Source organism: Pinus tabuliformis, chromosome Q (genome assembly GCF_031772625.1).
Source record: "Pinus tabuliformis cultivar Carrire ecotype Pingquan chromosome Q, CPIR1, whole genome shotgun sequence".
NCBI classification, from domain to species: Eukaryota; Viridiplantae; Streptophyta; class Pinopsida; order Pinales; family Pinaceae; genus Pinus; species Pinus tabuliformis.
In genome coordinates this window covers 909,098,176-909,122,049 of record NC_142296.1, presented here as the reverse complement: position 1 = coordinate 909,122,049, position 23,874 = coordinate 909,098,176, and the positions used below count along the sequence as shown (strand labels likewise).

The 23,874-nt window shown below is 42.3% G+C and overlaps 1 protein-coding gene across 4 annotated transcripts in view; it reads right to left on the bottom strand.

Annotated features, from left to right (window-relative positions):
• LOC149222421 (Yippee family putative zinc-binding protein) overlaps nt 1-23,874 on the bottom strand; it is a 142,504-nt gene that overhangs the window by 57,203 nt on the left and 61,427 nt on the right. For 3 of the 4 annotated variants that reach the window (XM_089385433.1, XM_089385432.1, XM_089385430.1), the window contains 2 exons: nt 17,655-17,886; nt 16,952-16,995 (listed from right to left, as the gene is read on the bottom strand). In XM_089385433.1, coding sequence (XP_089241559.1) covers nt 16,952-16,995; nt 17,655-17,750 — 140 coding nt within the window. In that variant the 5' untranslated portion in view covers nt 17,751-17,886. The remainder of the gene's footprint in view (nt 1-16,951; nt 16,996-17,654; nt 17,887-23,874) is intronic. The other variant, XM_089385434.1, reaches the window with a different exon arrangement.

Genomic DNA, 23,874 nt, shown 5'->3' with positions numbered 1-23,874 from the left:
AGAGAGAGAAAATTTTGACCTCTAGTGCTTGAGAGAGACCTTCCTTTTCGCTAGCCTTCTTCCTTGAAATTTGCACTTTTTCTGGCCCTAGAAGATACATATCGAACTTGGTGAGTGAGAGTGACAAATGAGGTCGAGTTACTACATTTATATAGGAGTTTTTTCCCCTCTATTTAGGCCGACTTGTCCAGTTTGAGGCCGACATAGTGGAGGAGGCCTAATTGACGTATTTTACAATAAAATAAATTTCTTCTTTGACAAATAAATCCCAAGAAGGGTTCTTTACATTACGACATGGACAAGGACACTTGACGTAAACCCTAGAAGCCTGCAATGGAGGCTTTCACCTATAAACAAATGACCCAAGCATGAAACCCATGCTTTAATAATAAAATTCCTTTTTCTTTCTTTTGATAAATAAATTACATCATAACTCAAATACAATTATGAAAGACCAACACTAGTTACATTCTTCAACAGTTACAACAACTTGAAGAGGGCCACAAGGTCTGTTTTGTAAGGCCAAATGGTCTGTGACAATCCAGAACTAGACCGCATCAATTGATGGACAATTCTATGCATATTCTTTGGTGAATCTTTCTTGAGGACAGGGTCGAGGTCTCTGTGCATACCTCAGGAGGGCAGAGCCCTAATTAGGTGTAGTTTTGTGGACATATCTTGCTGGAAAAAAGGCTGAATTTGTTTGTGAAGAAACGCAGGTGATAAAAATAGTTTGCAAGGTAAAATCGCAGATTTTGGAGGTGTTTGGAGGCAGATCCATGAGCCTAATGCACAGTTGTATATGAGCCCTAATCAAGATCGAAACTACAGACCTAAAAGGTTGCACAAGGCTGAGTTTCTATGAGCAGAGGTTATCGTCCTTCAAAGGTATGTATTTTTTATTTTGTGTTGATGAACTTGCTGGATGTTGAGATCCTGATTGGGCAGATTGTAGAGCAATTTATGTACAGTATGAAAGGCTGTTGATTAGCTTCTTATTACAGTCCTTTGAGAAGGACAATGGTGAATGGCAGAGTTCTTATAACTAAGACCTATATCAATATCCCTATGATGAGTGCTACATATCACAGTGTTACCTACGATATTTGATCAGTGATTCTTGGGCAGTGATTCAGATATCATCTTCAGTATGCTAGTATTCCTTTCCTCAGTGATATATGGAAATGATGAAACAGATGCATGACATTGTCCTAATGACAGTATGATGTATATATGTGTGTGTGTGTGTGTGTGTGTGTGGGGTATGGCATGACAGTGATACTTGGCATTGTCCTTATGACAGTGCGATATATGGCATAATATCTACAGTAATGTATGGCATGACAGGGATGCATAGCATTATGAATATATAGCAATGACATTTTCAGTATGGCAGTGACTCTTGTACTCCTGACATGTGCTCCCACTTGAGATAGAGATCTATGCTCTTGTTCTTATAGCAGTGATATTTGGTAGTATATTTATGACACAGATGTGTAGCAGTGCTCTTATAGCAATGTCCTCATGACTAAGTTGTATGCCGATGTTTGTGCATGACAGTGACAATGGTGAATGGCAATGTCCTTATGATGATAGAAATACTTATGGTTGTGATATCAGAAATACTTGTCAGAGACAAGTGCAACGGTGAGTGGCAATGTCCTTATGATGATAGAAATACTTATGGTTGTGATATCAGAAATACTTGTCAGAGACAAGTGCTACATGTGACAGTGATCTAGAGGCTTGTGCATGCCCCTTTGATATTCTCATCTGCTGCATCATACTGGCCCTAGATGGCCAAATGTGATTGATGATGAAAGACTTAAGTCTCATGATATTTGTAAATTGTATCTTAGCTAAACATTTGATGAATATCTAAGAAGAATAATTTGGTTGGGTTTCTCCGCTTGTGGGGTTTTGCCCTAGTCTCTGACCTAAATCCTAGTGTCTATATTGTGTATGTTTTTCTTCTATTGTTCCTTACTGTTCCGCTTCATTGTTAATGTTATTGTTCTCTCTACATAATTGCTAATGGTGATATGATGTTATGGGGTGAATGTAATGTATAAATTGTTGAAAAAAATTAAAAAATGCAATTATCTACAGTAGAGAACATTCTTGCCCTAAAATTAACATGATATACATCCAACTCTCAGAAAAAACAATTTTCAGCTTGTTGGAAATTGACTTACTCTGTGGTTACAAGTTGGTAAGTGGGTTTCAAGGCTTTGTTTAACACTCTCCCACCTCCCCACCCCTAGATCTTCGACCTATGAGTGCTTTGGCATTCATTGGGTGGCTAATTTGGGCATAATAGGTTGTTGTCCATGTGTTTTTACACAGAGTTTAGAGTCTGATTTTAGAAGACAGCAAGTTGTTTTGAGCAATAAGTCCTAAACCATCTGTCCAAATAGAAAATTAAAGACATATTTGGTTAAGATAATCTATGAACACCAAAATCAACTGGTCACATGATATACTTTCTGAATTTGGTGTTTTTTAATCTTCTATTTAGTTTTTTGTTGTACAGTTACACCCAGAGACAGCTAAACAGTCCCGGAAGTGAACATCACCACCTCACTTTGACCTCATCTAAGGCAAGGGTCTTACTTGGACTTGACTGAGGTTTCAATTGGGACTTCTCCCTTGACCATTTAGCAGGTTGTTGAGTCCAAAGAGTATGGAATTGGCCCTAGGTAATAATGGGTCCCTGCCCTATGTGTGACATCCAACAGGTTCGTCAGAACTTTTGCGACCCCGCTAATTGGATCAGTAACAAGACACAAGTGGGTCTGCCTTAGACTTTTAAACCTACATTGTTTCCATTTTCCTCCCGAGATTGTTGATACTCTACCCCATTAGCCCTAAGTTGAGAAAGGCACAAGTCCCCTCTCTTGTGGCAATCACCTATACTTTAAAAAACATTCTTTTTATTATTTTAGGGAAAATTAGAGCTTAATTACAGCAAAATCATTTATTTTCAGCATTCATTAGGTTGGGTGTCATTTTCCTAGGGTTAGAAATTGTTGAGTATATTGGAAAACCAAAGGTGCCATTTAAGGTGTATTTTTCAGCCATATCTTAAAGCTGACATCTATGGTTTTAATGTGATTATATGTTCTTTTAACCACATAAAATTGTTGTAATCAATTCTCTTATTTACTCTCATCATAGCCCTTAATTTTTCACTTTATTATCTTTTGGGGCTAGTTTTGTTGTTGTTATAAATTAGTGTATTGCCGGAAATTCTGATTTTTTCATGCCAGTTTACTTCATTTAAGTGGAATTTGCTTTGAGTCTTTATTGGTTGACCTAAGCCTCTGGAAGAGCCATTGGACCTCCTTTGAACTCAAATCTGGAAATTACCTTCAAAATATAGCATAAACCCTAATTATTTGATCTGTCAAAGGATCTTAGCTCAAGTGGTTTGGTGAACAATTTGTTTTCCCGACTGTGTGGGTTCAAGTCTTCAGAGACATGTTGTATCTATCCCATTAGTGGCATTTATGAAAAAATTGTATCAGTGGCAACCAATCTTTCGAAGTTACTGATTCTTCAAAATTCTCATTATTGTTAAAATCAAAAAAAAAAACACTAATTATTTGATCCCCTTGGTGGTATAAGAAGTAGAAGCCTTAGGAAACTCTTAATTTAATTTCATTGGGCCATTTGTTCCATAAGATCGACTAGGGAAACCTTCCTTGCATTGGATTACATCCACCACTAAAACGAGGGGAATAGTAGTAGAGGTGACAGTGGTAACTCTCCCATGTTACTCATTGTCTTGATCATCTAGTGAGGCTTTGCACTAGGGTGCAAGATTTTGTTGTAATAAGCCCTGGTACCACCCAAACTAGCAGGGGACCTAAAGGGGAATCCCTAAGGGCAAATGCTAGGCCAAGGGCAACAATGGAGTCTTAGCCCACTGTCACCTCAGTTAAGGCTCCCTTCTATTTACGGACTTTCACTGATGGCAAGAGACCTAATATGCATGGAGTCACCAATGAATAACAAGTCAATGGATATGAGTGACCCAGACCCTTTCCGAGAAGGTTTTGAAGAATGGGGCTTACTTGCTTTCTAAGCAAGGGACTATGTGCTTCTAAGGAAAGGAGGATGATTTTAGGGGTTAGGTGTATGAGAATAGGCTTTGAAAGGAGTTTCCCACACCCTAAATCCTTGTTAAAGTTGGTATCCCGGATGGTTCTTGAAGAATAGTCCTTTGAAGGAGTGGGACCACACGGGGCCAAGTGGACCCGGTCTAGGGTATGAGGAAAGTATGAAATAATCAATGATTTTCTTACCCTAGACAAGGTGGGAAGGATCAAAGAAAGTATTTCACTCAATGATGTTGTTTTGACCCTGGGAAGTGCTAGCCTTGGGGATGGCAGGGCAAGTTTTGGTCCTGGAGCTAGGGCTTGGCTTTTCTCCCAACTCCACCGTCGGAATGTCTTCAAATCTAGAGGAGGGCTAGAAGAGAGGCCGTGCAGGAGATCAAACTTTTTCAGTGGCTAACATGCCGGGAAATTAATGCCCTAGTCACCCCAATGTGGCTACACTTGGGAGAAGGTGAAACAATAGGAGTTTTGGTGACCACCCTTGGTAGATCATTGCCTTAGTACTTGGGAGAAAGGAGTCTATGTTGATTATGTGTAAGATTTATTGGTTTCCAGTCAAGGAGGCCTCAAAATTACTTCACAAACCCTCTAGGTCAAGAGAAAGTAGCCTTGCAGCTTTTATACTTCAAATGTACAAGAGGAATGGCTTGTCAAGGTCAAATTTTACCTCTAGGATATTTCGCTCATGCTACAAGGGCCAATGCATGGAGAGAACATTATAACAGAGGCAATCCCGCAATATTAAGAAATAATTTGCATGCAGCAATTAGCCTTAAAACAACGAAAATTCCATCCAGCATATATGACAAAAGTAACAAGAATAGCATCAAAAATTCCGTACTAATATGTAGTAGAGTGTCATGTCCCTTCCTAAATTATTTTGGAGCAATATTAATTTTTACATTTTGGGGCCCATTTGGATTTATTAGGAGGCTAGACTTAGAAGAAGTTATTTCGATGTGGTTAAGTATATGTGGGGGCCACCCATATTAGGGGAATACGCATTCCCTCGTTCGATTTGCATGGAGGGGAAATCCATGGTTAGGAGAGGGACCCACGTGGAGGGAAAATGGAGGGAAAGGTGCTCCACGAAATCTATATAAGGAAGGCAACTCTCCTCATTTGGATATTTTATCTTTTGACATATTGAACACAATCTTAGTTGCTCGAGCTGCTTAGCCAGGTTACTGTGCTATTTAGCACACGAGTGTCTTCGAGCAAAGATCTCAACCCTTGCTTCGGTGGAGTTCGAGTGCCAGCCCTAGGAGGGAGTTCTTCTCCATCTCAGTTCGTAGCAGCAGCAGAGAGACGAGTTACAACAGTTGTAAGTCGAGTACCAGCAGCAAGGGGAGTTACAGCAACACGGGGATTGCGCAGTCACGGCGTGAGGCACTCCGAGAAGTTGGGGAAACAGGAGCATCCTTTCATCATTTTTAGGAGTATAGAGGGCAGATACAGACAAGAGGGCAATCCTACACGCAACTCTCATTTCATCATACGCAGGACTGCGTCATCTCCTCCATGACTATGCAGTAATATTGTGAGACTCTTTGGAGCAGCACCATCTGGGGGAGTTTGGAGCCGGGATGCTGGGAGATCATTTGGAGGGCCATTTTAGGAGGATTGCTGGAGTTGGGAAAGCAGAGATTGACAGGATAAGTCACAGCAACAAAATTTGAAAGTGGAGGAGGGCCAAGCTGTAAAGGGTCAATTTTTGAAAGTTGTTACCAAGGGAAACCCTTTCTAGGTTTTTCTAGGTTTTGAGCAAGGATCACACTCCTAATTTTATAGAATTTTAGGGGCAAATCTGAGGGGTCAAACAGGGGTCCCAACTTAGCAAACAACTAGAGGAGCTACGGGGAATTTGGGCCAAAATTCCGAGGTCAACATCTGGCCAATTCTTTTGTGGGTTATTTTGGGTTTCTTGAGTAGAGCCTGCGATTAATTTCCATAATTTTCTTAGCAACAGGGAAGGCTCTAACAACAGATCGTTTCAGGCAGCAGCACCTTTCTGGGCAGTAACAACACAGCTCCTGGGGTAGATTACCAACAAATTTGAGGAGGGTGTTCCATTGTTCATTTTGGGTTTTTGCTAGCTTGCCTAGAGCAAGCCAAAGTGCCCACATTCCAGCACCTTGTTGTACACCTCTTCCCATTTAATAAAATGAGTAGACAACGTATTTTGGTTGCCAATTTTGTTGTCTGATGGTCTGATTTAATTTTATGGTGTTATTTTTATTGTCCGCTTTGCATAGCACTATTTTCCCTAGTTTGGAACATTACAGTGGTATCAGAGCATGATCTTGGCCCAGTTGTGGGAAATTAGCTAGAAGATCATGGAAGCTTTAAGTATGAGTGCACAGTGACGAGTGAAACTGGAGACAAACCCATGGCTCAAGGGAAATCCAGTATGCAGAAATTGTGGGGTAGAATTCATTAGGACGATGAGAGGTTGGCCCAGTTGAGGGTGACAGACCAGACCCATCCTCACCCTTACAACAAAGATGTTAGAGGTGAGCAGATCGTAGGGATGCAACCATCTACATCATTTGGGGAAAGCCGACCAGATCAAGGAACCAAATCTCCTGAAAAGGAGCAGGCAGGACAGAGACGATTAGAGGGTGAGACCAGGGGGCACTTTTGCTGGTGGAGACCTAGCTTTAGATATCAGGAGCTTGAGGAGGAGGTTGAGCATGATGCTGAGAGCCCACAGGATGGTGAGGAGCACATCGATATACCCGGTGTGGCACAGGAGTCACCTTTATTAGAGACCTCTTTGATAGCCCCAGTTGACACCTTGGTGGAGAAGATAGAGCCTACACACATAGAGCCATCTGTTGAGGAGGAGCCACCCATGGACGAGATGCCAACAGTTGTTGAGGTATCTGGAGTTGTGACCGAGTTTACAGGCGATAGATGCCCACGGCAGTTCCACCAGTTTCAGGTCGACCTTCTAGCATTAAAAAGGAAGGTCGCATTAGTGCGTGAGGCTATTCTATAATAGAACAAGGAGCTGGAGGGCATGAGAGCGGTTTGTGCCGAGTCCACGGCCAAATTGACTCACGTTGGGGAGCGGTTGGATTCCCTACTGGTGCAGCTAGAGTGCACATTGGGGCGTGAGAGCAACCCTCTTCAGGCATACATAGACGAGGTTGGCAGCACTATTAGGTTACCTTGGCCCATTGGACAAAGAGAGACAAAGCTACCTAGTCAGATTTCATGTATTGACCAGGATAGCGAGATGAGACGACCTGAGTTGCACAGGGTGCAACACCCGCATGCTGGGGTTGTTCTATGTGCAGGAGTTCGTGCATTCGATCCCTCTCTTGGGGTTGGATGGCGAGAGATTCTAAGTTGGTACCCTGTGGAGTGGGTTATGGAGAGGGTGGTGGACCTGGGTGTAGCTTAGCAGGAGCTTCCAGGCGCTCGAGATACCGGCAGCGCAGACTGGCATTGGGTTCCCGGTGGGACTACCAGTACCTATCATTTCCCAAGTATGTTGGTTGACTACAACCGAGATGGTGCAATTGACCTAGCAGTTGAGTGTGCACATTCGTTAGGGGAGTCTCGGTCAGCACCAGTTGCCGACCAGTTTATGGACAGACTCTTTTGGTTTTATTGGAATGGCATTTGTACACGAGATCACTAGGTGATCAACATACTCTGGCAAGAGTTTATCGGAGGAGGTGGCATTGGCAAGCCACCAAACAGTGCCTTGTACGGAGCTGGGGACTCTTCACTTTTGTGTGGGGCACAGAGGAGCGGAGCAGTGGTGGCATCACTACTGACACATAGGGAGAGTCACTTCTCGAATCCCTCAGGGGGGATTTGGAGGGAAGATCCATTCATCGGTGGGGATAGTGATGCGATGGTGGAGGTGATGATACTGATCGGGTGTGGCCTGACACGTAGAGACATAGCTCTAGGCCATCACATCCAGGGATGTGTGGGAGCATCTAGCATTGAGCAGTGGTCCATAAGTGGGCATGGAGATGCATGGTGGTGTGTTGTAGTGTGTTGGACTGCGTTGTGGAGTGGGAGTGCCTCACATCGCATTGAGTACGTGCAGGGAGTGACAAGTGCGGTGACACAAACGGGAAGAAGAACGATACGGGATGGCATAGTTGTAGCCAAGGGTATCCAGTAGTGTACAAGGGTAGGCCATAGTGTACAGTGGCATGTTCAGGATAACTGGGATGATCGGTGGTATGCAGAGGCATATGGTGTTGCACAACAAGGTCTTGGAGTGTTGCCTCCAGGGACACCCATCGACGGAGATATCGGGCATACCTTTGGGTGTAGTTCACCCAGGATCGATGGAGACACATATGAGAGATATTTGATGGTATCCGCAGGGACTCACACGCCCGACCCTCTTCTACATCACTTGCAGGAACAAGCGATCTGGTTGATGTCCTTTGACACTTTGGGCATGAGCAGTAGGCAACAGGGAGCTCACCCAAGATATTTGGATGACACTTGGTGCGACAGAGGGGAAACTTCTCAGCGGGGGCATCGAGTCGGTGCGCGAGTTGACAGCCACAGGTCGAGGGATGAGGTGATCACCGATAGGGATGGCATATCATTCATCACTAATCCTATGACTAGGGAGTTGGTCACAGAGGAGACATGTGTCACTCTTTCCACAGGGCATGTCTGGACCATGCATGAGCAGAGGATACCGTGTACGACTGAGGCAGTTGTCTAGTATGTATTCGGGTTCCCGACATTGTATCATCACATTCTCTAAGGGCAAGTAGTCAAACCAATGGCGATGGTTGGCAGGAGCAAGATGGATCTGCATACGTTGAGTCGATTGCGCATATCAAATACCCATCTATTGGTTGCATTCAGGGGGTAGCTATTTGGCACCCGTGGTTTCCAGTGGTCATCAGTACTACACAATGGCAGGCACAAGACAGTTTAGCATGCCTCAGATTAGTTCATGATGTATGAAGCCTATATATGGGTGGCATGCAGGGACTAGAGATGACGCCAGAGGATTCCATCGATTGGCAGGGCTATGTCGCAACAGGTCTGGCTATAGGATGCAGGGATTCAGTTGATCGATAGATCACTCGTGATGAGTGGAGTCGTGGTAGAGAAAGAAATAGTTCACTCTTGGGATGACACATGGGGGTTCACAAAGGGTTTCATCATATGGGGAGGCAAACATTCTCTGTTGCTGCACGAGTTTGGAGTTAGATTTGGATGGGTAGACCTTGGCGCCATGGAGATGCCCAGGCAAGATGTGTCTCGCCTCTTTCAGAATTCTCCCATCGATTTCCAGGAGAGGAGGATACTGTCTGCGCACGATGGGGAGTATGACATAGTCAGAGTAGCACAGTGTCAGCATGGTGGCACCACTCTAGGACTAGCAAGGAACTGGGGCATCACAGCTCTTCACAACTCAATAACCTTTAGGGATGCGTCGGCTACTGCAGGGGGGTATCATACAGATCTTTCATTGGGCTTTAGCAAGTCACTGATGGAGCAAGGGACTTCTGGTACTTGCACCGGGTAGGATAGTAAGTGGAGTGAGGGGAGCTTCATGTTGGACAAGATGGCCTGGAATCCTGGAATTGAAGGATTATTTCATATCAGGACAGTACTAGGGTCAGGGATGATTCAGTGGCACACTGGGACCCTGCCACATATTGTTGTGACAATGGGGAGCAGCAGTTAGAGAGGATGCTCGTTCAGTCATTACTTGAGGACAAAGGATTTTTGGTGCATTAGAGGAGCTTGCCAATTGAGAATGCTACTTGGGAGGGTGAGCACATACTTGAGCGTCCAGCACTGAAGTTGTTTGGGGACAAGCAACATTTGGGAGGGGAGGACTGTCATGTCCCTTCCTAAATTATTTTGGAGCAGTATTAATTTCTACATTTTGGGGCCCATTCGATTTTATTAGGAGGCTAGACTTAGTAGAAGCTATTTCGATGTGGTTAAGTATACGTAGGGGCCACCCATACTAGGAGAATATGCATTCCCTAGTTCGATTTGCGAGGGGAAATCCATGGTTAGGTGAGGTACCCACGTGGAGGAAAGGTGCTCCACGAAATCTATATAAGGAAGGCATCTCTCCTCATTTGGATATCTTATCTTTTGACATATTGAACTCAATCTTAGTTGCTCAAGCTGCTTAGTCGAGTTACTGTGTTGTTTAGCACACGAGTGTCTCCAAGCAGAGATCTCAACCCTTGCTTCGGTGGACTTTGAGTGCCAACCCTAGGAGGGAGTTCTTCTTCATCTCAGTTCGTAGCTGCAACGGGGAGACGAGTTACAACTGTTGTAAGTGGAGTACAGCAGCAGGAAGAGTTACAGCAGCGCGGGGATTGCACAGTCACAGCGTGAGGAACTCTGGGAAGTTGGGGAGACAGGAGCATCCTTTCATCATTTTTAGGAGTATAGAGGGCAGCTACAGACAAGAGGGCCATCCTGCACGCAACTCTCATTTCATCACACACAGGACTGCATCATCTCCTCCATGACTACACAGTCATTGGGGTGAGACTCTTTGGGGCAGCACCATCTGGGGGAGTTTGGAGTCGGTGTGCTGGGAGATCATTTGGAGGGCCATTTGAGGAGGATTGCTAGAGTTGGGAGGGCAGAGATTGACAGGATAAGTCACAGCAACAAAATTTGAAATTGGAGGGCCAAGTTGTGAAGGGTTAATTTTTTTAAGGTTGGAACCAAGGGAAACCCTTTCTGGGTTTTTCTGGGTTTTGGGCAAGGATCACACTCCTAATTTTAAAAAAAATTATGGGCAGATCTGAGGGGTCAAACAGGGGTCTCAACTCAACCAGTAGCTAGAGGAGCTAAGGGGAATTTGGGCCAAAATTTCGAGGTCAACCTTTGGCCAATTCCTTCCTGGGTTATTTTGGGTTTCTTGCATAGAAGCTGGGATTAATTTCCCATAATTTTCTGAGCAATAGGGAAGGCTCTAACAACATATCATTTCAGGCAGCAACACCTTTCTAGGCAGTAACAACACAGCTCCTGAGGTGGATTACCAACAGATTTGAGGAGGGTGTTCCATTGTTCATTTTGGGCTTTTGCTAGCTTGCCTAGAGCAAGCCCAAGTGCCCACATTCCAACACCTTCTTTTACACCTCTTCCCATTTAATAAAATGAGTAGACAACGTAGTTTGGTTGCCAATTTTGTTGTCTAATAGTCTGATTTAATTTTATGGTGTTATTTTTATTGCCCGCTTTGCATAGCACTATTTTACCTAGTTTGGAACATTACATGGAGTATATCCAACCATTCACAAATGAAAATAAAGAAGCTCCAAGAGAAGAAAGACCAATAACCATACATCAAAATTCATCCATAAATGCTCTAATTCATCCTCTAGCAAAAAGTGGGAAATTCTCTAAAGAAGAGAGAGATTCAATCCAAAGTGATGATGAGAAATAATCTCACATCACTTGTATTTATACACATCTAAGGAGTTCGAATTAGCCTCCTTGACCTACACAAGCCTCAAAAATAAAATAATGTGCTAATAATACAACCTTTTGGTGACAAGCCCACCAAACTAGCTCACAAATGAAAAAGTAAGCCTCTCAAGAGGTCAAATAATAATCTATGCATGTCGTGGGCCCTCTAAGAGGCCTAAATAATTCCATGGGTGCCACAATGAAGAATAGGACACTCAAAAGCAGTCGACAAGGGGTTGGCCCCCTTGTAATAACCTATGGTGCTCCAAATGACTGTGGAAGCACACGTGTCCTCATGGGTCTCCAAACAAATCAAAGATGTATGTAGGTTGCCCTCAAGGGCTAGGATGATAATGTAGGAGATGTCGCATCATTGTAGAAATCCTGGATCATCTGCCAAGTGTATGGTGTAGATCTGGGGCCAGCTGGGCATGATGGATCAGGTGCATCCTCCTTATCCAATAAATGAACCACGAGCAATCTCTAAATGATTGTGGGGATCCATGAAGTGCAATCTGTTGTTGTGGAGGCCCATGGCTCTCAACAATCACCCCATATGTGCCAATGTAGCCCTCCGGAGGATTAGGACCCCGTATAGGGAGACCAAACCCCAAATGGAAATCATCTACAAGCCTACATAAGATCCAATGTGTCCCCTAGCCTTCCAGTACAACAAGTCATTAAAGAAATCAAGTAAATGAGCTTACCTAATCATGGACCACAGGTGGGGACTTCATAATGGCATGCCCTTCCATAATGGGCTTCGAGATGTGTCAATGTCTCCTAAACTCCAAATGGGGTTAACCAAGTGCCCTATTAGGTGGTTTCTACTTCTAAAGGGGATAATATGGTCTAGGTACATCCTTCAAAAGGTGCTGGCATATGGAAGATAGGTGAATGAGGTAGGGAATGAAAAAAGGTAACCTTGGGTCACATGTTGGGGCACAAGGGTAGCTAATAAGAGGGAAACCCACACCTGGGTTTATAAGGTGTAAGAGGGAGCAATTGTGGTAAATGAGGTGCCCCAACGTTGATTTTTCCACCCTTTTTTATATGTCTTTTGCCTTTTTATGATTTTCTTTAATTAACTGCTCGGGGCTCAAGGGGTTAGAGCATGATGTATAAGATATAGCAATGAATGCCCCCTTTTAAGGTGGGGTGGTTCATTGCCCACTAGGGGTTGGGACAATCATGTGTTCCTATATGATGAAGAAGGCTCATAGAACCTGTTGGAACCAGGGTGATGGCCATGATGATGGGGTAGAGCTCATGTATTGGCTTTTCCCACGTGCTAAATGTTTTTATCCTAGACACCTTTTGCAATTTGTGTTACTTTCCCTGTTGAATGGGGCCATATATGCTTTTAACTTTCTTTTTAGCTGCATCAACCTCCAGGCTTCATTCCAAGCCATGACCCAAGGTGTGGGCAAGGGGAAGGGGTGAGTTGACCCTATTTGGACCCAATGGAGGAATGTGGCCCCGGGTGGGAGAATGGGGTAATAATTAATGGAAAAAGGGTAATATAAGCAGATAAAGGAGCAGGACTATGCAACCAAAATCGGGTTTTCCCGTGAAATACCATCCCTGAAACCAAATGATCAGTAAAAGAGTTCCCATGAGACTAGGATGCAAGGTTAATTCCTAAAAGGCGTCTAGGGGACAGAAGCACATACTAGCGCATCTTTCTGTCAAATCCCCCCATTAATCCATGCCCATAAGTGTCCATGATAAGCAAACTACAATACTCAATTTTAAAATGACAAGTCATACCTTTAGATTCGGGAGGTCCACTTTCAAACATACGATCACGGTAGATGGGCGAGGGACCACATGGCTGGCTCAGGTGGTGGAGAAAATGGCACAATGAGCTAGCTGATGGCTGCAAGGGGTTGTTGGCTGCCAGCTGAGGATCATCTTGGAGAAAAAAAAAATATCCCAAGGATATTACCCATAAAATGGTGGGTAACACAGCCCCCTCCTCCAAGATGGTATGCTATTGAACAAGTTGTTAGCCCAAAGCTCCCTCTTCCATGAAGGCTCTCTCTACAAGTGGCCACATGCAAGTTTCTCCTCCTTTAGTTGTGTGCCACATGTTGTCTTGGGCCTAATGTTCCTCAACATATGTGCCAAGGTAGTTAGTTGCTCCAATGCTTCTCCTCAACATGTGTACAAGTCCACAACCAACCTCCATGTAGTGTTCTCCTCAACTCAAGCATCACCAAAGTTATGTTTTCAACCTCCAAGATATATGTCACATGGTACCATGCTATTAAAGCTAAGTGCCCTCCAAGTGCCTAGCGCTCATCCTCCTAAGTAGGTAACTTTCTCAATCAAACAATCAATTCGCCCATTGTACACACCTATTGGGTTAATCATCATGCCACATAGGATAACAAACACCTAGGTAAGTGCACTATGTTAGAACTCTATCCCATGTCAAGCATCCACTCAAACTAGGCCATCTATATGTCCATCAAGTTTCACCAAGGGACTAGGAGACCTAGCAGTCTCCTACCTAGGTGAAAACACTTTTGGAGTAACCCCAAAAGCTAACACCCAAGACAGTTCAATTTTTGTATGAAAATACCTTGAGTCTCATATTGTAAGCACAGGGGTATCTGTATTGTTCACGGCATCATTGAGGTTTATAGCATTAAGCAATCACCTTCGATTTCTATTTATTTACATTGCATGCATTCTTATGTTGTCCAGTGCTTTTCTTGGTCTCCTTCTATAAGGACCTTTTTTTGTAACATTACTCCTTAGTTAACCAGAAAGACATATGTATAAACTGAGGGAAATATGTACAACTTCAATAAACAAAGAGAATAATTTATAATCAATGAGGCAGTTTCCTTACTGCAGGCAACTCCGAAATGAGGTCTGCATTAATGTTGCAGTGTGGAAAAAGTCCCGATAAAATCGGGATTTATTCCCCAAAACGCGATTTTTTCAAGAAAAGGATTAAATCGGCCGATTTTTTGCCGACTTTTTAAGAAACGAAAAAATCGGGATTAAATCGAAAAAGTCGGGATTAAATCGGGACTTTTTCCAAAAAATCGTGGTAGTTTCTTTAATGATTTTTTTTTCTTTGAAAAAATCGGGATTTTATTGAAAAAATCGGGATTTTATTGAAAAAGTCGGGATTTTATTGAAAAAGTCCGGATTTTTTTAAAAATGAATATTTTTGTATTTTTTTAATTTTGCCGACTTTTTGCCGACTTTTTCGAAAAACTCCCGACTTTGCCGAGTTTTTCAACTTTTGGACCCTTGCCGAATTAATCCCGACTTCGACTTTTTCCACATTGTGTTGCATACATTGCTAACATTGCGATAAATCACAAGTTTTCCAAGCCAGCAATATTATCACCATAGAATATCATGAATTTTCAAATTTTGAATATATTAGCAATATATCAGGAGAAAATGGAAATAATATTGGCCAAGAATTTTGGTTTTTTGGGGATTTGCTTGCTCACTTTGAAGAGGGAAAGCATGGAATTTAGAACAAAGGGGTTACAATTACGTTTTCCCATAGAAGTGCTAGAGGAAGGTGGTTACTTTAGATATTCAAAAAATAGAAAACAAAAAGAATATGTTTGTGTTTTTTTAAGTCTGTCAATATTTTTTGAAGTTTTCCCTATGATGTTGCTGATAAGTTTCTTTCCAAACCCTGGGCAATATATTTTCCCACGCAATATTGCAACATTGGTCTGAATATGTAGAGTCTAGACATTGACGCATTTTTGGCATCCCTAATGAGCAGAAAACCTTTTTCCTCGACTTGGGTGCGTAATTCATCCTACCATAGCTTTTGAAATAACAAGACAGTACTATTAAACCCATCAAAATGCACTCACAGTGCATTTTCCAAAGAGAAAATATATTAAAGTCATCAAAAACACACTCACAATGCATTTTCCAAAGAAAGAAAAAAGAGCTGTCATGTGAATATAATGCCACATGCCAACATAAAGAGAGTGAACAAGCAAGCTGGAATCACCAAATAAAAAACAGAGCTTCTCTCCGATGAATATTACACAGAACGATGTATGAAAACTTCTAATGAACATGTTTCCAACACAGTTGAGCAAACTGTCACTCCCATAAAACATTTTCAAGTGACTCAGTTTTGGCACAAACTAGACATTTCTGATTTGTAAAGCTACTCTCAGCAAGTTTCAAGTTTGGCTTTAGTCAGCAGCCACTTATAAATCACCAACCATGCAAAAACTATTTGTAGGAAACTCTATAAGACCTTATCAATATTATTTAGTAGCTATTAGTAGTTAATTTATGTTGCAACCAGTGAAGTTTGACTCAGCCAAGACTCAGGAGTCTTGCCAAGTCTCAGCTGGGCCGAGTACTTTCCTCAGACACAACCCTGAACTCTCCACTCGCCATGACTTGCCAAGACTCAGCCAGACTCACCAAGACTTGCCAATGACTCATCAGACTTGCCCAGACTCACCCAGACTATATCTTTAGACTTCTTGTATTTGTCAAGTCTTTCCCAAGTCAATGACTCTTGCTGAGTCCTAGACCAGCTAAGTCTTTGTCAAGTCCAAGTGTGACAACTTTGGTTGTTACTATACTGTTTGAGCAGAACATCTTGTTTAGTAAAATATGTGTTTTTTGGTATGGTGCATAAAAAGGACCAAATATCAAAGTGCATATAGAATGGACTCAAAGAATGTGTGGTACACAATGACAGAAACATGGGAATATAGCAGTTGAACACAATTTAATTTAAAATATTTATTTGATCGAAGGCTGAAAGTCAATTCTATTGTGTGGGCAGAGTTTTTCTCATAATACCTGAAAATCCATGTTCATGCACGGAATGCACAGCCATCAAAGTACCTATAGCAAAGAAAAGAGACAAACAGGTATTGGGCCATCCTTATTAACCAATTCAGCATAATTCAGATCGTAACCTGTTTTAGGAGAACATAGACAATCATCGCTGTAGTATGAGGATGCAACTTTCCCTCATTATCACTTAGCTTCAACACATTGTCAAAGATGGATATCATTTAGCGCTGATCCTTGTTGACCAATATAATATGATTCAGGCTACAACATTTGCCTAGGAAAGCACACAGTAGCTGCAGGGTGACTTTACCTCTTGCAGATCATGGATGTAATTTAGCACATGTGACAGAGAGGTAATGATATTTCCACCCAAAAATAACAGAACTCCTCAAATGCATGATAAAGTTTGTTGGCACAACTAGGATCCTCAATTTTAATGCTCAAGCTCCATGCAATCAATGGACTGATTAATACAAATAACTTTTTTATATGAAAATCTGAATACTATCCTCAAATATAAAGCAGGAATAACAACATGCCCAGAGAGAGTTTGAACATTCAAAACTTACGCAGTATTGAAAAGATAGGCCTTCCCATTTCCGCAGTGAAATGACTGGGCATAAAAAACATGCAAAGGAACTTCAAATCAGCAAATTGGCAATTAATTAGAATGGCAATAACGGATTATCTTAGAAAACCTTCGCTATATAAGGGAATAACTATTTTAAAACCCATAGCAACTTCACACAACATTATCCATTTTCTTATGTAAATTCGGTGAGTTGGTTCATCCTCGACAGGTCGATCCTTTTGCCAGGAAAAAAAGTGGTTATGATTTGAACATGCATAGCATATCGTAATGATTGAACAGTAGTAACTGAGTACAGAAACAGAAATAGATCATAAATAATGCTGAAGTGTATTAACTACTCTCTAGGAATGCACTCAAAATAGCCCCCCTCATGTGATCCGGGATTCCTTTCTTTCATAAAGTACTTTTGTCTCTTAGTTTTGAGTGACAACTCAGCAAGTAAACTACTAGGTCAACAATACAGTATATTGCAAATAAAAATAAAAAAGTTTGTCTCATATTCAATTAACAGAAAAGCTTATGAAGTTGCAATTTCCAAGACATAACCCATGGTTATCTAAAAGAGCAAGGGTGGTTTAGATTTAATATGAAAAAGACATCACAGACAAAATACAGAGTTGTGGACAGGTCAAAGGCAAGTTTTGAATAAGCAAAAAGAGATGAATAAATGTAGCAAGTACCTTGGACATAAGTTCCTTAAACAGTGCCAAATGGCTGCCACAATACTTGCAGCTGTAAGACCTTCCATCTAACTTTACCAGGTAAAGCCGGCCCATGTTAATCTCCAAGTCTTTTTCCTTGTATATCTCTTAAGCCTCAAGGAAACGTTTGTTTTAAGTTCAGCTCAGATAAAATAGCTGAGCACAAGACCCTGGATTCATCGGCTAATGTGATGAGACTTCACATCCTCTTCTGCATTAGAAAAAGTTCGGCAATATCAATAATGAGTTTCCAAGGTTTTCCTAATTCATTTCACTGCAAAATTCATCTACTTTAGATATGATGCATTACAACAAGGAAATGATTCAGCTCTAACAGCTATCATTAATAACTAATAATGGGTTGGCAACCGCAAGTAGTATTTCCATAGGATGCAATGCCTGTGGTATCTTTTACAAATGCCAGAATACATTTGAAGCATGTCCCAGAGTACTCTAAACTCTGTCCAATTATGAACACCCTATAAAATTATCATTTTGTGTCCAGCTCAATATGAAGTAATTCCCAACCCTAAAGAACGAACAAGCTATTCAAAAAAATGAAAGAAGGAATATTTATTTCAGTCACTCCTCTGATCATGTTATATTTTCTGAAAGGATCCAAGTGACAACCATAATACATATTACAGATTCATTCATGTTTGAAGTAACACGTATTTGCTGAATTATGGGGACATCTGGCACTGACAAAAAAAAAGTGTTGCATAGATAATTCTGTTGAAACAAATGCATGTACATGAGGGCAGAATATATGCAGAAGTGAATATTTGTTAAATTTAGGTATGTTCTATGCTTAAAGCAATTTACTTCAATTTTTCATGTTAGCCCAATGACAATATTCAGATTAGCAATCACGACAGCATGATAGTAAAGTGCAGATAGAACATAAACATAAACAGTAGAAGACAAGCCAAGACAAGAGGACACAAGATGTGGCACCAGCCAGGGACAAACCCCAATGTGGGGAACCCTTGATCAATTCTTCTTATATTCTTCAATATTTCAGCAGAGAGAGAGATAGTACAAATACATAAATCTGAGATTTTATGACAGCAGTAGTAAGTACATCATTATGACAGCCTCCAATCATCAAGAGTGCTGAAGCAAATCCTGAAGCAGCATTCCTCAAATTGCTATCTGCTCCAGCAATTCTGATCCCAAGGACTGAAGATATGCAGCAGAAGATAGGCCTAGAACAGCTCAACCAAATTACCCAGAATACTGAGGCTTTCCTTCAATAAGACTCTCCTTCCTTCGCTGCTTCACTGATAATGACAAGGCTGCTAATCTGGCACCCTTCATATGCTGCAAGGACTGAAGCATATCTTGGCAAACCTGATCACTGGTTAGGGCACAAACTCAGTGTGCTACAGCACCCTAAACACACCCCATAGTCCACCTATTTACTGCGGATAGCCTTCATACAGTCCTCCAATGATACGCTGCCTTATAGGGCTGCTTACCTTCTGAACGCAGCTACTAAAAGGCCTCCAACTGCTGGCTATGGCCTGCAGCCTAGCCCAGCAGTGGACTGCAACTTAAGTTCCTTCAGACAGTGACCCAATCAACCTTAAAACAATAGTTTCTTGCTCCTCCTTTCAGCGGCTTCTTCTGCCATTCAAATCGAGCTCAAGATCAACCTTATCATGCCCAAACAGCCTTGCATTATACCATGCTGTCACCTACAGCAATGTGACCCTTCACGCCGATGAGATACTTCCTTTTGCTGCAGCTAGGTCCACTCTTCTAGCTGCATCTAAAGGTCCCTTTCATGCTGTGATAAGGCTTCCTCTAACTGCAGCTTTAGGCCTTCATTTGCTACAGATTAGGGCCTCCTGCTGTTGCGTAATAAGGTCAGCGGTTAGGGCTCTTTTAGGGCTTCCTCTAACAGCGGATTAAGGTCTCTTCTAGACCTGCGGCTAGGGCTCTTCTAGGGCTTCCTTTGACAGCGTTGAAGATCCCTTAGACAGCGTATAGAAAGCCTCTCCTTGCAGCGTAGAAGAGCCTCCTCTTGACTGCATATAAAAGCCTCCGTGACTGCGGCTAGGTGATTTCTTTCTCTGCGGCTATATGTCTCCTCTAGGACAGCGTCTAGATCTTCTCTACTAGACTTCTCCTTCCACCAAAACCCAAATGAGTGGAGAGAGAGATCCCAAGAGATGAGTGTGAAATGACTTGAAGACCCATTCTATTTATAATAAAACTATGAGGATAAGTTGGGGTAATTTGGTTGTTGGTCGACCTTGACAAATTGTCACGTAACACAAATAAATTCATATCTCGATGAATACATGTCGGAATCGGATGATCTTTAGATCAATCCTACACCTCTCAATAAGAGGAATCCAAGAAAAATATCAGCTGCCATAAATAAGATGACCCACATGGAGTTTGGCCCTAGTTTCAAATTTTAACCCTCCCTCTCAACTAGGGAGAACTCTATCTGCTAATCCATCTGCCAGTCCGTACTATCGCTGCCATCAATGCAGTGCCCTGGGGCCTGTACTGCTCTGCTCTGTTGAACTATGAAAAAGAAGTGATCGAGAATGTATCATACCATTCTCTACTGACCCGAAGTCAATCCCATATAAAGAGAAGTCAATCCCATATAAAGAGGGTGTCTCATACCACTCTTACTAATCTGAAATCAGTTCCAAATAAAGAGTGTCTCATACCACTCATATTGACCCGAAGTCAATTCCAATTGATCCCAGATCAAAATCATCCTAGCATAGGGAGTACGGCAGTACACGATGCGTCCATAAGTAGTTCTATGGTCCCTATCCTCATTTCCATGCCCATTGGCCAGATGAGAAGTACTTCCCATGAGTCCTAGACTGCATGGGTAGGATGTCTCAGCAGGAGAAGGATGAACCACTCATCTTGCCTACATGTCGCCATGGGGTATCCCAGGGGAAGGCTGAACCACTCACCCTGTACACAACAAATCACTAGGGGAAGGTTGAACCACTCACCCTATGATTGTGTCTCAGCAGGAGAAGGATGAACCACTCATCCTGCCTACATAGCAAACCACTAGGGGAAGGCTGAACCACTCACCCTACGGTTTCTCATCGCTCCAAGAAGTACCCCATGCCCCCCCGGAGCTCCCAGAACTCAATATCCATATCATACAGGACCCTCAGGAGAGGGTCTCTCCACGACCCCTAGTTGTTTTCGGAAAGTGAAGAATTTGACCTTTCTCAGGGGCTTCATCTGAATATCGGCGACCTACACATCAGTCCCAATGTGATGGAGCCTTATTGCTCCTCGTTGTACCATATCCCAGATAAAGTGGTACTTGACGTCTGTGTGCTGGGAGCGATTATGAAATGCAGGTTTCTCTGATAATCGGATCCCACTCTGGTTGTCACAAAGGATCACGGTGGTATCCAGCACATGTCCAAATAGCTCACTGAAGAGCTTCCCCAACCAGACAGCTTCACACAAGACCATACTCGCAACTATGTATCCGGCTTCAGCAGCGCTCAAAGCAACCGACTTCTACTTCCTGCTCATCCAGGATATCAAAGCAGAACCCAAAGAGAACCAGCATGCAAAAGTGCTTTTGCGATCCACCATACTGCCTGCCCAATAGTATCAGAATAACCAAGCAGCCTCACAGCTCTAGTAGTGAATCTCAGTCCATGAGTGATTGTGACCCAAAGATATCTCAGATGATTCTTGGCACCAATCCAATGTGAGTAATGAGGCTCAGACATATGTTGGCTCAACATGCTAACTGCAAAACATATATCCGAACAGGAGTTCACTAAGAACATCAATGCTACTATGAGTTGACGAAACTTAGAGGCATTTCCCAAATCAGGTCTAGTAGCACTACCGCATAACCTCTTAAAGTTAGGCTCCATTGGGGTAGTCACAGGCTTGCAGTCCACCATTCCAAATTCGAAATCCAACTCCCTCTTACTTTTGCAAATGAGAGGGTCTGTACCTGTCAGAAATAGGTCATCCACATAAAGTACCAGTATGAGAGGTCTATCATCCACAACCTTAAAGCAATGGTTTGGATCGGCTTCACTCCTAGTGAATCTCAGCTTCATCAGATAGCTATCAATCCTCTCATTCCAAGCCCAGGGTGCTTGCTTCAAGCCATAGAGAGATTTCTTCAACCTGCATACATGAGATTCTCGATCATGAATCTCAAACCCCTCAAGTTGTTCCACATCTGTGGTCTTGCTATTACATGAGGGGAATGGTCCCCTTGTAAGATTTCCTTCAGTACATCTCAGACATGTACCTTCATGCTCTTCTTTGAATTCAAGCATCCCTGTCACCATCTGTCTCATATCAGGTAGGGCCTTACAATGAAGATGGGTAGACCTCCGGTGCCATTTAAGAGATGTGTCACACGACATGGTCCCCAATGGACTTCCTGCAACTTGATACAAAGTGCCAATCTTGAGCCCAAGAGTAAAAGCATCTTTAAAATTCCTTCTCCAAACATGTACCATTCCATCAATGAATGCCACCTTGTAACCTTTGTCTTCCATTGCCGAAATGGACACCAGGTTCTTCTTGAGATCGAGTACATAAAGAACTTCTTGTAAATGAAACAAGTTACCCTGATCCAATTGAAGAGTAACATTCCCTACACCCTTTACAAGATAGGTGGCATCGTCTCCAAGAATAATCTCCAAGTTTGTTTCCTTCTCTATTAGATTAGATAGTGCTTCCTTATATCTAGTGAAGTGCCTTAAAGCACCACTATCTATAAGACAATTTCCCAAAAGAGTCCGAAAAGGAGGTGGTGGAGAGGGCCGCTATAAGATAATACTCCTTTTTCTTGTCAAAAACAACATTTGATTCTTCATACCTGGAGTTCCTTACTTTCTTGGGGGGTCAACCATTTCCTTGATGTCCCGCATTCCTTTCTCCTTTGTCATTGTACATGTCATTCCTTCGATCATTGCTATTGAAGTAGCCCCTGGAATGATTGTGATCATCATCATGTGATGTGTCCCTTCTATTTGGACACTCCCTCACATAATGGCCAAACTTATTGCAAGCAAAGAATCTACCCTTCCTTCCACCCTTAGATTCGGGCTTTCCATTGAAGTGACCTTTAGACCCTGCATAGTTTCTCCATTTGGCAAGAGTGGAGAAAGTCGAGGGGTTGCCTCTATTAGAGGGCATTTCTTGCTCCACCATCTTGGTTTCTTCTTGAATGCATCTTCGAACTTGGAATTCAATCATTATTGAGAATAGTGGTTCTAAATATATAACACTCGGGTGGGAGTCCTCCAAGGGTAGTGATAGTAAGTTCCCTGTCATATATGATTTCTCCAATCAATAGAAGATAATTCTTGATCTCGGTGATCCTTAAGAAGTAGGACTGAATATCCTAGTCCTTGCCCTTCTTAATATCCTTCAACTTATTTTTGAGGAACAAAATTTGATTTGCATCACTAACCTTGAACATGCTTACCAATCTGTCGTAGATCTCCTTGGAGGTGTTTAGATCGGAGATGTAGGCCAGCAAACGCTTGTCAATGGAATCTCTAATAATCTTCTTCACTTTCACTTCACCCTTAGTGTACTTGTTCTTTGTAGTAGCTGGTGCATTTGATGGAGGCTCAGAGATTTTACCCTTCACATAATCCAACACTTCTTGTTCTTCCAATGTCAGATCAAGAGACATCTTCCATCTGTGATAGTTAGACTTTTCACGGAGCTTGTCTTCAACCGAGAATTGGGATGAGGAACCCATTGAGCCTTTTGTCCTTTCCAACTGTCTTCAATGATTGCTCTTCCACTCTTGCTTGGGTTTTGTCTTCACCTCAGCTCTGATACCATGTTAATTTAGGTATGTTCTATGCTTAAAGCAATTTACTTCAATTTTCCATATTATCCCAATGACAATATTCACATTAGCAATCACATCAGCATGATAATAAAGTGCAGATAGAACATAAACATAAACAATAGAAGACAAGCCAAGACAAGAGGACACAAGATGTGGCAGCAGCCAAGGACAAACCCCAATGTGGGGAAACCCTTGATCAATTCTTCTTATATTCTTCAATATTTCAGCAGAGAGAGAGATAGTACAAATACATAAATCTGAGATTTTATAACAGCAGTAGTAAGTACATCATTATGACAGTCTTCAATCATCAAGAGTGCTGAAGCAAACCCTGAAGCAGCATTCCTCAAATTG